The sequence below is a fragment of the Nelumbo lutea genome, chromosome 8 (genome assembly GCF_056320005.1).
Source record: "Nelumbo lutea isolate HS-2025 chromosome 8, American lotus-T2T, whole genome shotgun sequence".
Lineage (NCBI taxonomy): Eukaryota > Viridiplantae > Streptophyta > Magnoliopsida > Proteales > Nelumbonaceae > Nelumbo > Nelumbo lutea.
Genome location: NC_142691.1, coordinates 33128313 through 33143225, shown reverse-complemented (window position 1 = coordinate 33143225; position 14913 = coordinate 33128313). Strand labels below are relative to the sequence as shown.

At 40.1% G+C, this 14913-nt stretch overlaps 1 protein-coding gene across 1 annotated transcript in view; it reads right to left on the bottom strand.

Annotated features, from left to right (window-relative positions):
- Positions 1 to 924, bottom strand: part of TBL5 (TRICHOME BIREFRINGENCE-LIKE 5) — a 40793-nt gene extending 39869 nt beyond the window's left edge. Inside the window, exon 1 of the mRNA XM_088958967.1 lies at positions 77 to 924. Coding sequence (XP_088815093.1) covers positions 77 to 693 — 617 coding nt within the window. The 5' untranslated portion in view covers positions 694 to 924. The remainder of the gene's footprint in view (positions 1 to 76) is intronic.
- Positions 925 to 14913: the final 13989 nt, after the last annotated feature.

Genomic DNA, 14913 nt, shown 5'->3' with positions numbered 1-14913 from the left:
TTTGAAATCTATTTGCAAGGCCAAACAAAGAATGTTAAAAACAAATAAAATAAAAATCAAGGCCCAATTCGCATACCTGGGAAGATCGCAATCATCTGGCTTCCATCTCCATTTCAGATACTCCGAATCACGTCTTCCATTTCCTTGGCAGCTAAAAGCCTCGTCCACATAAGGGCAAGAACCAGGATTGTATATTGGGTAGTTGTCGTCTTTCATCCATGTTCCCTTATACAAATCACATTTATCAGCCAAATTCACTTTCCAAAGTGACGATTTCTCTTCGACCATGATATTATCATTAACCACTGAAGCAAAGGACTCATTTATAGATACTAAAGATACATCCTCTTCTACCAACTGTTCACTCTCTCTGCTCCCATTATTGTTCTCTGAACCAAAAGACTCGGTGTTGAACTCGTTTTCTGATTCGGGTTCAACGATTGGCGAAGTGGATGGCTGGGAAAACGTCTCTACACTCTCCGTGTAGGCCGGCAAATTGACGGGAGCAACCGGGATTCTGGGGGTAGAGAGAGATGAAGACGGAGAAAGGATTCTAAACGACAGATCCCTGTACAAAGAGAGAGAAGGCTCGAGAGATCGCTTGCTGAATAAGAACATGCTAATGAGGAGTAAGAGAACGATAAAGAAGGTTGCAAAGGTGTAACGGTTCTTCTGAGGCGGGGATGAGGCCATGATTCGGGGAGCATGTTCTGTTGCTTTCAGTCGTTACTCCGTTGGAGGGATTGGAGACAGATCTAGAAGTTCTTTGGAAAAGTTGTTCACTGCTTATTCGGGGATAGTCGGAAATCAGAATGCTGTCGTGGATTGCTTTTCGGCTGTTCCCATGATCGAGTAGTGAATGAGACCCCGTACCAAGTAAGAAGAAATTCTCCCTATATTATCATTTTATTTTTTATTTTATTTGATAAGAATATCATTTTGAGATTCAATATTTATGTGGCAAATATATTTTAATTTGAACTCTTTGTTTAATTTAGTTGTTTAAATCAAGTTTAATTTGTAAGTTTGGCTCAGTTTGGAAGGAGTAAAATACATACAAAATAATACAAAAATACAAGGTTTTGCACTCTATATATTTGCACTTGCACTCCTTTCAAACTGAGCACAAATGCAAATATCTAGAGTGCAAAACCTTGTATTTTTGTATTATTTTGTATGTATTTGCACTATACATATTTGTATTCCTTCTTCTTCCAAAGTGAGCCTTACGTTTGAAGTAAAAAGTAGGGAAAACAAAGTAAAGGAAGGGAAAGTTAGGGAAGCATTTATAAACCTTGTATAGGTTTTCCTACCTTTCCCTTTTTTTCCCTACCTTTTCCTTCAAACCAAACATAGTATAAATGTCATTGCTGTCAACAACCAGCAATTGAAGACATTAATCATTTGTTGGTTCGTGGATGCCTTACTAGGAAGGTGTGGTCTTATTTCCCAAGACTTTTAGGGTTGCTTTTTAGAGCTGACGAAAATGTAAGGGAATTTCTATGCCATTGGTTTTTGGAGGCAGCTAGGACGAATAATCAATGGGCTTTCCCTTGTTATAGTTTGGGAGATTTGGAAGGAGAGGAATCGGCATAAAATGGAGAGCAAATTTTGATGCTCACAAACGGTTGTTTGGACAATGATGAAATGGGTGCACGAGGTTTCTCCTTTGTTCGGGTTAATGGTTTAGCTAATTACTAGAGAGTGAAGATAGTTTACATGAATGCCTTACCTAAAGGATATTTTAAATTAAATGTGGATGATGCTTCTAGAGGAAATCCTGGACCTTGTGGCATAGGTGGCTTAATTAGAAATGGAAAGCATAGTTTTATTAGTGCTTTATCCAACAACTACGGGCAGGATACAAACTTGGTGGCTGAAGTTAAAGCATTATTGGAGGGATTATATCTCACTAAAGCCTTGGGTCTAAATAGGATTATGGCAGAATCGGATTCATCAATTTTGATTGACATTATTAAGGAAAGGTGTAGCCCCCTGGAAACTCTGGTATTGATTTGTATAGATTCAGGAGAGTATGGAAGCTATGGACATTTTGTTGTGTAGGGAAATTGGCAAATGCTCTCACAAAACCTGGGTGCTTAGCTTCTCAACAAATTCTTTATGATAGTTTGGATAGTTTACCTTCACACATATAGGATCTTATTAGAGCAAATGGTAAAGGCTTCATTTTCTTACGGTCCATTAATTTTTAGGCTTCGCCAAACAACCCATGTTATGATATATGAGTCGGTGGTCCTTTGTATATATTAAGGCTTCTACATCCCCCCCCCCCCCGGGTTAGGTTTATTTTGATTATTTTTAAATAAAATCTATGGTGGCCACCCCTCCGCCGGAGTAAATTTTGGGGCTAAAAAAATAATAAAGAAATCTTCCAACAAAAAAAATAATGGGAGATGGGCAGGTTTAGCCGAAACAAATAATAAGATTTCAAACAACTTTTCTTGAATAACCTCTTGCAACAAGCCCGACACTTAGGGGTGCTCACGGTTTGGTTGACCGAATTGATAGTAATAGTTTTTGGAAAATCAGTAATCGAAACTAATCGGTTAATTAGTTGATTGGTTTGTTAGTTTTTTTATTTTTATAATATAATAAATAAATATATGAATAAATAATAAAAACTAGAAAATACATATAAATATTATATTATATATAATAAATATATATATTTATATATAAAATGCATATATATTCATTTATAATATATAGATTATATATATATATATACCAATTGGTTTAGTTAATTGTTAATCTTTTATATTGGTTAGCTGAAACCGAACTGGGACCTTTGGTTTTTTTAAAAATACCGAACTCATCGGTTTGTTCTCATCAGTTAGGTTTGATTTTTCTTATTTTTTGATTTTTAATGATCACTCCTATTGACAACGTTTCTAAACATATAACAAATATATATGGAGACATAGGGTCTCTTTGATGAATTCCTCTAGTAATATAAAAAAGTGAAAGAAGTTCTCCATTAAAAATTAGTTGAATTATGCACGACATGATGAGATTACACCAATTCATAGTGATACCTACCTTTTGAATGGAAACTTTAAAGAAAGTCCATCTCAACTTCTAATATGCCTTTTCCAAATAAATTTTTAACCCAATATACCCCATTTTGCCTTTTTTACGCTTGAAGAAATAGAGAATATCATGCATGAGGGTGATATTATCTTGTATATTCATTTGGCTCTGAAATGTGACATCTGGAAGGAATAACTTAACACCATTTGCAATTATTTTAGTAACCACTTTGTAAGTCGTGTTATATAAACTTATTAAAAGTCAAGGAAAACTAGATAGAATGCATTGATGAATGTGATAATTACATCATATTTATAGTCTAAAACAGAGATCACCTATTCAAGCTCAAACTCTTAGACTTTATCTAGGACTCTATGTAGTCTATCTTAATCCATTTCAAATTCTAACATAACACAAAAAATTCTATCTTACTAAGACACCTCCTTAAACACATGGGGACTGGAAATATTCATGTGTTTAATCACAAATAGCTGCAATATGATGATAGTTGTAAGGATGTGACATGTAGATGATGAAATGACGATCTTGATCGTGTCCTATTGTGAAGATGATAACAAGCCTACTGGAATAATGATAATGGAAAATAACCAATTGTATGTTGGCATGATGAGAACCTGTGATGATGTGTCCAATTGTGAAGATGATGGTGTAGCAAGTAATGGATGAACCTGTTTATGACAATCCCATGTCAAAATGGCAAGAACTTGTTGTTCAAGAAGAAAAGCACCTATATGGGCTTGTACTGGAATGAAAATGGGCCAACACAAGCCAAATTGAAGTTATGCCAAAGTAAGCCACCAATAGACCTCATTGGGTAAACTAAGATGTCTCAATGGGCTAGCTTCTTCAGCCAATACGAAATGGGCCACAACGGCCAATCTGAAAAGGGCCAACAATGGCCAATAAAGACCTCAATGGGTCAATGAAATGCCTCAGTGGGCTTCTTTTTTATTAAATAAACTTCTAAATTCAGAGACAAATGAAGATTCTTTCTTTAAATTTTAAAGTTACAATCGGAGTGGGAATACTTGTACACGAGACTAAGACGTGAATGTTTGACTGAGGGCTGCCCAGACTTCAGCTGATGTAGTAAAGCTAATAACTTGTGCTAGCATAACAGAAAATAAATAACTTAATATCCATTGTTCTGTACGTACCCATGTATCATGTGTTGGGTTGACCTTTTTCTTGGATGGATCATCTTCACATTCGGTTTCCTCAAGAGGAGATTTGTATTTTCTAGGGTGGCATGGGTTGCCACAAACGATCACTAAAACTGATTATGGGTTCTAACAGTGGTGATGTAGAAAAGAACTAATTCTAGGTTCTGATGGCATGATGAAGGGAACATTGATCTTCACTTTCAGCAAACAACCTTATAACAACAAATAGTGGGCGATGATGATGGGTTGGAAGTTGGGTAAATGGGTGAATGCGAGAAACATAACCAAACTAGAAGTGAAAGTAGAACTAAACTAGAATTGGTTATAAAAAGAAATATGAATGGAAATCTAAATTAAACAAGAGATAATAGGGAATTTAGTATGTAAACAGAGACAACGGGGACCCGACAGGTGGCTAGGATTTCGGACACCTGCCGGAAACACAGGAAGCACAGTGGGAGGCCTCTAGGTTCAGACCTTTGGTTCTGATACCATATTGGAAATCAAGAAAAGCTAGAAATAATGCATTAATGAATCTGATAATTACATCATATTTATAGATTAAAATAGAGATTAAACCTATTCAAACTCAAACTCTTAGACTCTATCTAGGACTCTATGTAGTCTATCTTAATCCATCTCAAATTCTATCATAACATAACAAATTCTATCTTACCAAGAACTCTTAATCATCCTTATCATAACAGCGCATACATCAAACCTTATCTTAATTCCCTAACAAAAGTAATAGGCTGGAACTGGTTAACCTTTTTAGGGTGAACTTGTTTTGGGATGAGAGTAATTAAAGTTTAGTCAAGTCATAGGGCATCTCTTCATTTTGGAATACCTCCAAAATAACATTTCTAACAGTTTTTCCTATGATATCCCAATGTTTTCTAAAAAACTTTGGTGTAAGGCCATCTGGCCCTAGGGATTTATTTCTCAGTAGATTCTGAAAGGTTAACTGAACTTCCTCCTAACATAGAGGATGGAAATAGTTGTTATTGGTCCTAGGAATGTGATGGATAACAAGACTGATTCTTTGACTTGTGTTAGCTCTGTTTTTTTATACAGATTTGGAAAATAAGTGTTATAAAGTTCTTTCTTTTCTTGGCTGTTGGACATCTAGTTATTTTGATTATCCTTCACCATTACAAATCTTTTGTAGCTTCTTCTTTTGATAGGTCAGGTGAAAAAAACATAGCATTCATGTCTCCCTCTTGGATCCAAGGCAAGAGATGATCCTAGATGAGTGATCATTTTAAATTATTATTTCGAGTATAATAACAATATTGATCAATGTAATCGAATTAAATCCTTCAAACCTTCTTAAAATGTATATTTTCCCACTCCACGGGTGTTCTAGCGTAGAATTTTCATGGATGGATATGGGGGATTTTGAATAAAATCCTATGAATAATTACACTATCATCGCAGGCTGCATGGAGGCAACCACTACTTCCAAAGCTTCCCTTTATTGAAGGTGTTCATCATCGATGTCATGATCAAATTGTATATTTGAGTTATAACAGTTGGGTGGATATTCAAACAGCTTGTGATTGACATGGTTATTAGGGTTGTATTCTGATAGGATGCATTAGAAAAAAATTTTTGATTGGGTTTGATGTATGGTGAAAGTTAGAGGACATAAGGCGAATGAGATATTTTGGGTTTTTGGGTGGACAAACTGGTTTGATACTTGGATTGGGAGACTTCCTAATACCAAGCTAGTGATCTTTGTGGATGGCTAGGATGATGATCAATGGTTAGAGATGGAAAGGTTTGGTTGAGGGCTGACATGGATCTAGAGTCCTTAGAGGCATCACTTGTTGTTGAGTTTGGTTTCTCTATGATGTATTCAAAATCCATGATTGTATGTATTGATTCCACATAATTCTTGGTTTCGGCCTGTAAGTTGCACGCCATGGAAGATTGATCCTGTTGAAAGGACAAAGGATTACTTGATGTTGTTCTTACTCTTGGTTCTCCTATTGTGGATATTCCATTGGATGAGCTTGGGAATAGGATTAAATTAATTTGAATAGTTGGTAGAGGAGCTTGTTGTTGTTGTAATTGTGAAGTATCATCAGTTGAATTCTCAATTGATGACTCTTGGAAGTCAATCTGCATCATCTCTAGCAAAGGCATATCAGTTTGAGATGTTGCAACTTTGTGTTCTACATGGCTTGATGTACTTGCATTTTGATGATGAAATTCTTCCTTAAGGATGATCAAATCTCCACCAGTGAAACAAATAATTCAGGTAAGTGCACTTATCCATGTTTTTTTAAGTAAATAAAAGAATGACCATTTTAGCCATAAAAAACCATTATTAAAAGGGGCAATTTTGTCCCAACAAAGTATTTGCAACTTCCCCCCAGTTTGGGAAAATTATTTACCCATTGGGAAAATAAATTTTCCATGGATCCCACATAAGTATGAAAAAAGAACATAAGCATATTCGTTAATGGAAACAAAAATCCCATTAACCAACTTCCCATCTCAAAATCCATAAAACAAATAGGCCCAAAAGCGTACCATTGACCTTCTATTTTTTTTAGTCTACAAAGGTTGGTGAATATCTATTTCAATGCATAGGGGGACAAACTTTCCTCTAGCATCAGTAAGAATTACCCTATCAGTCTTAACTAATCGCCTAATCCATTCTGTTATAATCTAGAGGACCTCAGTATCAAAATACTCAATAAGTAGTTCTGCTATTAATGGTTTCCCCAGATGATATGAATGAGGGCCTCCATTTACTCACTAATAAACATTGATTTAGTGCAATCCACAACCCCTCAGACATGACTTTGTTGTAATCCATGATATCACTGAATTTAAATATATAAAAATTGTTGGAGAGATCATTGATATCAAACATATCTGCCAATTTCCAAAACTCGATTAATCTTTGGACTACTAGTTGATAGCTTAATGGATGGCCCAAAATTTTGCCAATAAGGGCAGATCACCATGGTCAACATATGCATTCTTTTATAGAATTAGGTATCGATATAGAAGCTGCCTCCTCAGATATGGACTGGTCTTGCATGGTCATCTCGTTCAATTCCTGCATATACTTTTGTTATTGGACCTTCTGCATTAAGTTGCCTTGGTTCTCAAGGTACTACAAAAGCTTGCCTTTGAAACTACTAGTTAAAATTGGAGGTTCTTTCCAAGCTAACTCTTGATTGTTATCTTGCCATGTATCTATAATTGTGGGTGAGGCAAAGTAAGACAGAGATATATCAGACATAGAACGTGAGGTAGAAGAAGACTGAGTTATCTCAAAGTTGTTGTGGAAGGAAAGGAAGCCAATAGGGTATGTAATTAAACAAATAGGGCTGTCAACGGGTTGGGTCCAGATAGAACCGGGACTGACCTAACAAGAAATACTAAGGACCCAAAGTCGAACCAAACCCGATAGGGTATGTAATTTTTAGACCTAGAACCAAACTGGTCGGTCCTTGGGACAATTTGGTCTAACTCGATGGACTTGATTATAATATACCTATATATATATATATATATATATATATATATATATATATATATATTAAATTATGCATATATAATTCAATATATAAACATATGCATGTATGTATGTATGTATGCATGTATGTATGTATGTATATATGTATTTATGTATGTATGTATGTGTATATGTATGTATGTATGTGTATATGTATGTATGTATGTATGTATGTATGTATGTATGTATGTATGTATGTAAATATGTATGTATGTGTGTAGCTCAGGTCGTCTCTTAATCGGTTAATGACTAGGTGTTCTGAACCAATAATAATTGGGACAATATATCCGAAGGTTCTTGAAACCAGAACTGACCCAATTGGTTTGGGCCCATCAGGTCCGTTGGTTTAGACCCAACCCATTGATAACGCTAGAAATAAGTAATTCTTAACCCTCAATTTTGGGATCTTTCCTCATTGGCGCTATTTGGGAGATCTAAAGTGAGTAATTCTTAACCCATAGGTTTTAGGGTTAGTGGTTCGACCGCTCGATTCAAATGGACAACCCATTCAAATTTAAAAAAAATAAAAAAAGAGGCCAAAAAACGTTGTTCAGGTCGAATGGGTCAACAATTTGATCACCCGGGTCAACTAAGTCAACATTTTTTACCAAAGAAAGGGTTAAGGATGGATCATTGACTAAGTCAACATTTTTTACCAAAGAAAGGGTTAAGGGTGAAACGAAACTGATTGCTTGGACGGTTCCCGAGCCAAATGGTCTGACCGTCCGAGTCGACGACGGTTCAAAAACACTGGTACATGATGTTGTGGAAGTTTACGCTTTGCATCTCTTCATTCCAAGCTACCTCACTTTTCTTCCGTGAAGCGACCTAGAGGAATCAAAATCTTTGTTGTGCCACTTTGGAATGAGTTTCACACTCATTTCTCTTCTTGATAGAGGCATCAAAACTAGTGTTGTTGTTATCTTCAACATGATCGGGATCAGAAGAGTAGACAACAAGTGAGGTCCACAAATTGATTAACATGTTGTCATCTTCAACCACAAAAACTTGATTAATACATGGATGATTTAGTAAATTCGTTTATCTCATTTGTGAAAGTTTCATATAATTTCTCTAATTCATGGCATTCATTTTCATGAAAACAATTTCTAAGTTTGAAATCTATGCAACCACAAAAGCATATGAACAAAGACAAATGTAACTACCTTTCTTATAGCACAAGCAAAAGCATTTATTTTGTTAGGATTTATATGAAAATAGAAAGTTTGAGAAAAACTAATAAAAATCAATGTTTTTAACCCATCATTCACCCAATCAATCAAACTGTTCGAACTGTCACCCAGACAGGATTCTAGGTCCGGTTCAGTCAAGATCGGCCAAACGGTTAAAAACCATTGACTTGGTCAAGAACCGTTCGACTTGGCTAGTTCAACTGTTGACCCATTGGACTTGGTGTCCAAGTTGTAGTTAGGGAAACCATTAATAGGGTGGCAAACGTAAAGCTACAGGCGTTTGAGATGATGCTACCCCGAGTTGAAGAGTGTGCATCCGTTGAGAGGCGGGGAGAGAGGTTCGTCGAGGTGGGGTTGTCTCCCAAGGTGATGATGCTTCGAGGCAAGGGTATTCCGAGCTGAGGCGATGTCACCGGTGAGGAGGGGCCGCCAAGGCGCAAGTGGTGTACAGGGTGAATCTGCCCCAAATCGGGATGGTGATGTGTGGCCGATGTTCATGGTGAGGATGCCGCCGAAGTGCAGCTGTTGTCCGAGGTGATGGTGCCCCGAGCTGAGGGGGCGAGGTCACCGAAGAGGAGGGCATGCACTGGCCCAAGTATGGGCGATGTTCGGGGTAATGAAGTGAGGTGAGCCTGAAGAGTCATCGGCAATCGGTCAAGGAAGAGATGTTCGAGGTCTTCGTTGCCTTCATAAAAAAGCTGAAGTGTTCATGCTCAACGGGGAGGTGTGACCAGCTGAGGGTCTGTATGTTGGGGAGAATTCCGTGGCAGCCAAAGAGGTTCCTGAGGTCTGGCCTGTACTGGCCCATCGTGCAATTTTTGCGTACCTTGTATTTTTTGCTAGGATTGCATTTCTTCTGCGTAGGGGTCGGTGCCCCCTTTAGGGAGGTCGCAAGTTCCAAAGATTCCATCTCTCAATAACACATATGCTCATGCACCCAGGTGGGTAAGGCCGAGGCTGAGCTTCGTCGCCAAAGATTTGGGGCCCTCTTCCTTAGCGAGAAGGAAAAGGAGGCGCATGCCATAGCTCTCTTGGCTACCCTTCCCATGGGGGATAGGGTGCATAAACCCATGCGTGGCCGAGGCTGCAAGGAGCCCGGTTGGCGCTTCAAACCGCCCTAGTCTCAATGAGATGGAATTGTTCCCTTCCAGCATGTCCGTTCTTCCATGAATTAAGCCGAGTGGAGGGCTGATGCTAGCTCTCGAGCTTGGATGAGGACTCCTCGCTTGGAGAGTCTTTTTAAGGCCGAAACCAAAATCAAGGGCCGACACGTCAGTTGTGGCCGAGGTCCAATAGGTCCCCTGTCAAAAAGGGTGAGCAGGCGTGTGACCTTTAGTGCACTGTATGCCTTGGGGCCGATGTCTAGTCCGGGCGTGTAACCTTGGTGAAAGTTGTTTACCATGGCCAGTCAGTCATCTAAGGGTGTGTGGCTGTCGGAGGGTCGTATGCCTTGGGTTGACGTCCGGCCCGGGCGTGTAACTTTGGTGAAGGTTGTATGCCACGGCCAGCCGGTCAATCGAGATGAGGGACCTCTCGACTAGGCGTATAACCTCCAAGGTCCGTGTGCGTTGGATTGAGGTCCAGTCCGAGCGTGTAACCTTGGTAAAGTTTGTATGTTGCAGAAGGTTGCTCGATCGAGACGAGAATGTATACGTTGAGGTTTTGAAGTGCAGTGAGAGAAACTTGCTTTATTACTAGGTGTTTACATGGTTGGTCGAGACCGAGCTCTTGTGGTTACATGGACCACTTGCGGGCAAGCATGAGGCCGAGTTGCTAATGACTGGCTACAACCGTTGCTGTTGGGGTGAGGTGATGAAGTCGGTGTCAACATACTGTTTCAGATATCCACGGCGGATGAGGGACTTGATCTCGTCCTGGAGGTCATAACAGTCCTCGGTGTTGTGGCCAACACCGTGGTGAAACATGCAGTATTTCACTGGGTCACCCCTCTTGGGGTTCCTCTTTCTCTTCTCAGGCCACTTCATATACTCCCCCCTACTACTTGCATGAGGATGTGTGCTTAGGTGGAGTTGAGTGGCGTGTACTGATCGTAAGATGAGGCTGGTAGCTTCCTGTTGTCGTCGCTGCGGCTGTCTTCACGTTGGTGGTTGCCATGGCAGAGGTCAGCCTCTCCAACTTGGTGCTCTCCGGCCGAGGCTTCCTCGACAACGATGTACTTCTGTGCCCTTTTCAAAAATTTCCCCTTGGCTCTGGGTGGTGTCTTGGTGATAGAGCACTTAAGGGCCGAACTGGGGAGGAGGCCTTGGATCACTGCATGCATGGAGACCATGGGTTGAGGTTGCGGACCTTGAGTTATTCTTTATTGAAGTGGTCGATGTAGGACAACAGGCTCTCATCGTGTCATTGTTGGATGGCCATGAGAGAGACGACACTCTTCTAGCATCATCAGTTGTTGACGAAGTGGGCGAGGAAGAGATTGGCAAACTAGTCCCAAGAGCTGATGGAGCAAGGCGGGATCCTAGAGAACCATCACCGAGCTGCCCCCTTGAAGGTCACCTAGAAGGCTCGACACATCAATGCATTAGAGTACCCGTATAGGGGCATGAGTGCCCGGAAGCTCTCTAGGTGTTCGTCTGGGTCCGAGGTGCCATCGTAAGTCTCTAGTGTGGGAGCTCTAAAATGATGTGGAAGAGGTCCCGAGGTGAAGGCAGCGGTGAAGGCGTGTTGAGCTACCAAGGTGTCACCTCGGATCTCCTTTACTTGTCAAATTTCATCTTTTATAGCGCTGAGCTACGCCTATAGGTCAGCAATCATTTGCCGACGGGCACCTCGGCTCTCCTTTACTTGTTGAATTTCATCTTTTACTGCACTGAGCTGCGCCTATATGTCAGCGATCTTCTGGCCGACGAGCACCTCGACCTCGTCTAGGTCTCCTCAGAAGTGAGACAGGCCGGCCTTGCTTCCTAGGTTAGCGGATGCAGATGCTTCTCGATTCCTTTTGGCCCATTGATCTTTGAGGTAGTTCCGAAGGTCTGAGGTGCGAGGTGAAGGTGGTGCTTCTTGTTGGTGGCGGTGTCCATCCACGGTGGTTGCGAGACCATGTGGATTCGTTCTCCCTTTGTCTAGGAGGCTGGAGGGTCCTCAACGTCAGACTCACACTTCATCCACTTCCACCAGACGTTGAGGGGTCATCCTGGTAAGATTTGATAGGACTCTTAGCTGGCAGAGCCTGCAAAGGGCGTCTGCGGCAATGCCCTAGGTCTCCAGTGGAGCGGCAACCCTATGGACGACCTCTTGTCCATTGCCCCACCTCATCCAACCTCTGTGTGAGGTGGTCAAGCCAGTCGAGGACCATTTGGAGTTGGTCCCTTATGACCAAGTTCCGGGTGGTTCTCTTCTTTCTAGCCATTCCGTTGGAAGCTAAGTTGTAGTATTGGAGGAAGCCTTAGTAGTTGTTCCCACAGACGATGCCAATTGTTGATGCTCGGATTGGCCGAAGACAACACAGTAAATTTGCTTTGCTTCTTGGACGAGCTAGCTAGTGGGTGAAGGATCCAAGGGCTAGGGGAGCCCAAGGTGCACAGTGGCCGAGGGCTGGTGAAGTCTGCCCGAGGTTGGCTGAGGCTGAGTACTTACAAGAAGGGAACGTTAGAGGCCTCAGGTGATAACCAGAGGTGGGGACTCTGATGGTCAAGTTAGTGAGGGCGTACTAAAGAGGGCGGACGAGGTCTGAGGAGCTCGGGCGAGGTCGCTAGAGAGCTAGAGAGGTATGAATTTCGAATCCATTCAGGGAAAGATGCGATCGGGATGCCCTATTTATACTTGAGGTCGCCTAACAGCGGATGCATGCAGACGGTAGGGATGCGATCCAGCCCTAACAGGGCGGTCATCCGACCTACATCAAAGCTATACTAAACAAACAACAAACTGAGATTTCAACATGCTTCTGCCCATTTTTCATCAATAGAAAACAAAGAGTAGACTAAGGATTCTCTAAAATCATAACTTGGTTTCCCCATTCAACCCAAATGGTTGAACCAATTCAGCTGGGCTGGTTTTTAAAATATTGATTTAGGCCATCAAAGAGTTTGTTTTTATTTTATCTTTTCTTTTTCTTTTAAGATCAATGAATCAGTCTTAACCAACCAAATATATTAAGATTCAAATAAACTAGGTCATCCAAAAATTGTAATAAATCCAAAGAAAAGACTAGACTATCAAAGTGGCCTCCTAGAGTTAACAAATCATCTTGGCCTTAAAATAATGCAACAAGTTTCCAACCAATCTAAGCTATTCAAATAATCCATCAAAATTATTTACAAATAAGCATAATCCAAGCAAATTATATATCAAAGGGTAAAATACAAGAACCTTTCGTGAAGTTTCTGACAAACATAATAACATCCCCTATAGTTTTATTTTAACAAAACCCTCTCTTAAACTTTAAAGAATATGACAAAAACCTCCCTTTCATCACTGACCCAGACGGAAAACATTAGACCGATGCATCAATTTCTTTTAAATACCCATTTTACCCTTTTGTAAATTAATGTACATATATTTTTATTGAAATACTCCAGTACAAAAAATCGACCAAAAAATCTTGCTATAAACGCCTCAATCTTGCCACATGTGACCAAAATGATTGCTACCAGTTCACGAATCCGCTTTCACAGCTCCCAAACCTGGCTTTCCTCCGATTTCCGAGGATTGGTGGGGTGGTTGGGATTCATGGGCCCTTTATTGCATACTAGTTAGTCGAGTTCAAGTTTTTCCTTTGCAAAGACAAAACATAGATTGTTCCCGTTGTCACAGTGTTGGTAGGTAATTGTTGCTATATTATGCATGGTTTTCACTTTCAGAATAAAAAAGGTAAAGGGGTGGTGGTGTGTTCCGTTGTAGGAGGAATTTCAACTAGATTCCCATGTAGAGAGTAAATAGTATGAATTATAATTTTGGATCAAGCTGCCCAAATGAAAAGTTGAAAACATAAACCCATCCACAAATATTTATATTCTGCTCAAAACTCAAAAAGGAGGATTTTTGATCGATTTCATCCCTCATCCATAGCAAGGATTTCAAATCCGTTGAAACCCCTGTTTTTCACCCTTTTGAATTTCCATTAAATTAAACTTAGGATTCCACTTCTATTAAATTGAAAACAAGGAATTTTCATTTTTCCATTAAGTTAAATTCTCACTTTTCCACTTGATTTATCCAAGACAATGGACTATCCCGATAAAAGTGATGATGAGTTTATGAACTTGATGAGCTTTTTCCCTAACTTTACAACAACTTTTTTTCTCTACCGTCTAGAGAATGAATGTGGGTGTTTGTTTTAAACGAAGCAGCAAGTAGGTAATGTAACGAATTGAATTGCATTAGAAAATCAGTTCGCTCCCTTATTCGTTTTCTCTAGAATATTGATTTTGTTAGACAATTTTGTATGCCCTTAGGTTCAATCAAGATGATATATTTTATGAGTTTATTGTAAATGAATAAAAGTGCATATTTGATTCATGTTCCCTTGGTATGTTTCTGTGTAATACCCTTAAACTGGACACTTAATGAGACTCATGTTAGTTTAGAATGTTCACAGCCAGTGGGTCGGTCTGGGGAGACCTATCCTGACAAGGCTGACACTGTGGTGCCACCAAGTCGGTTGGGGTGGCTTGTCTCAGCTGCTGGGGTGAAACCCTATGCACATACAGTGTAGGATTAATCGAATCTTTGAACTGGACCAGATTTCCAATATTGCCCTGGACCTTGGAGACTGATGGGCAAAACTGAAAAATTACACCCGACCCCTACACTCGACTATGATACTGCACTAGGTGTCGGATTGGGCTGTCTTTGATATACCAATCAGTCAGATCCTTAGCGGGGGTCAAAACGTAGGTACGTTGGGACAGTTTGAGAATTCATCTGAGTGGGTGATCATAGTGGCAGGATCAGCCCTTTGTATGCCCTTAGCTTCAATCAAGATGAT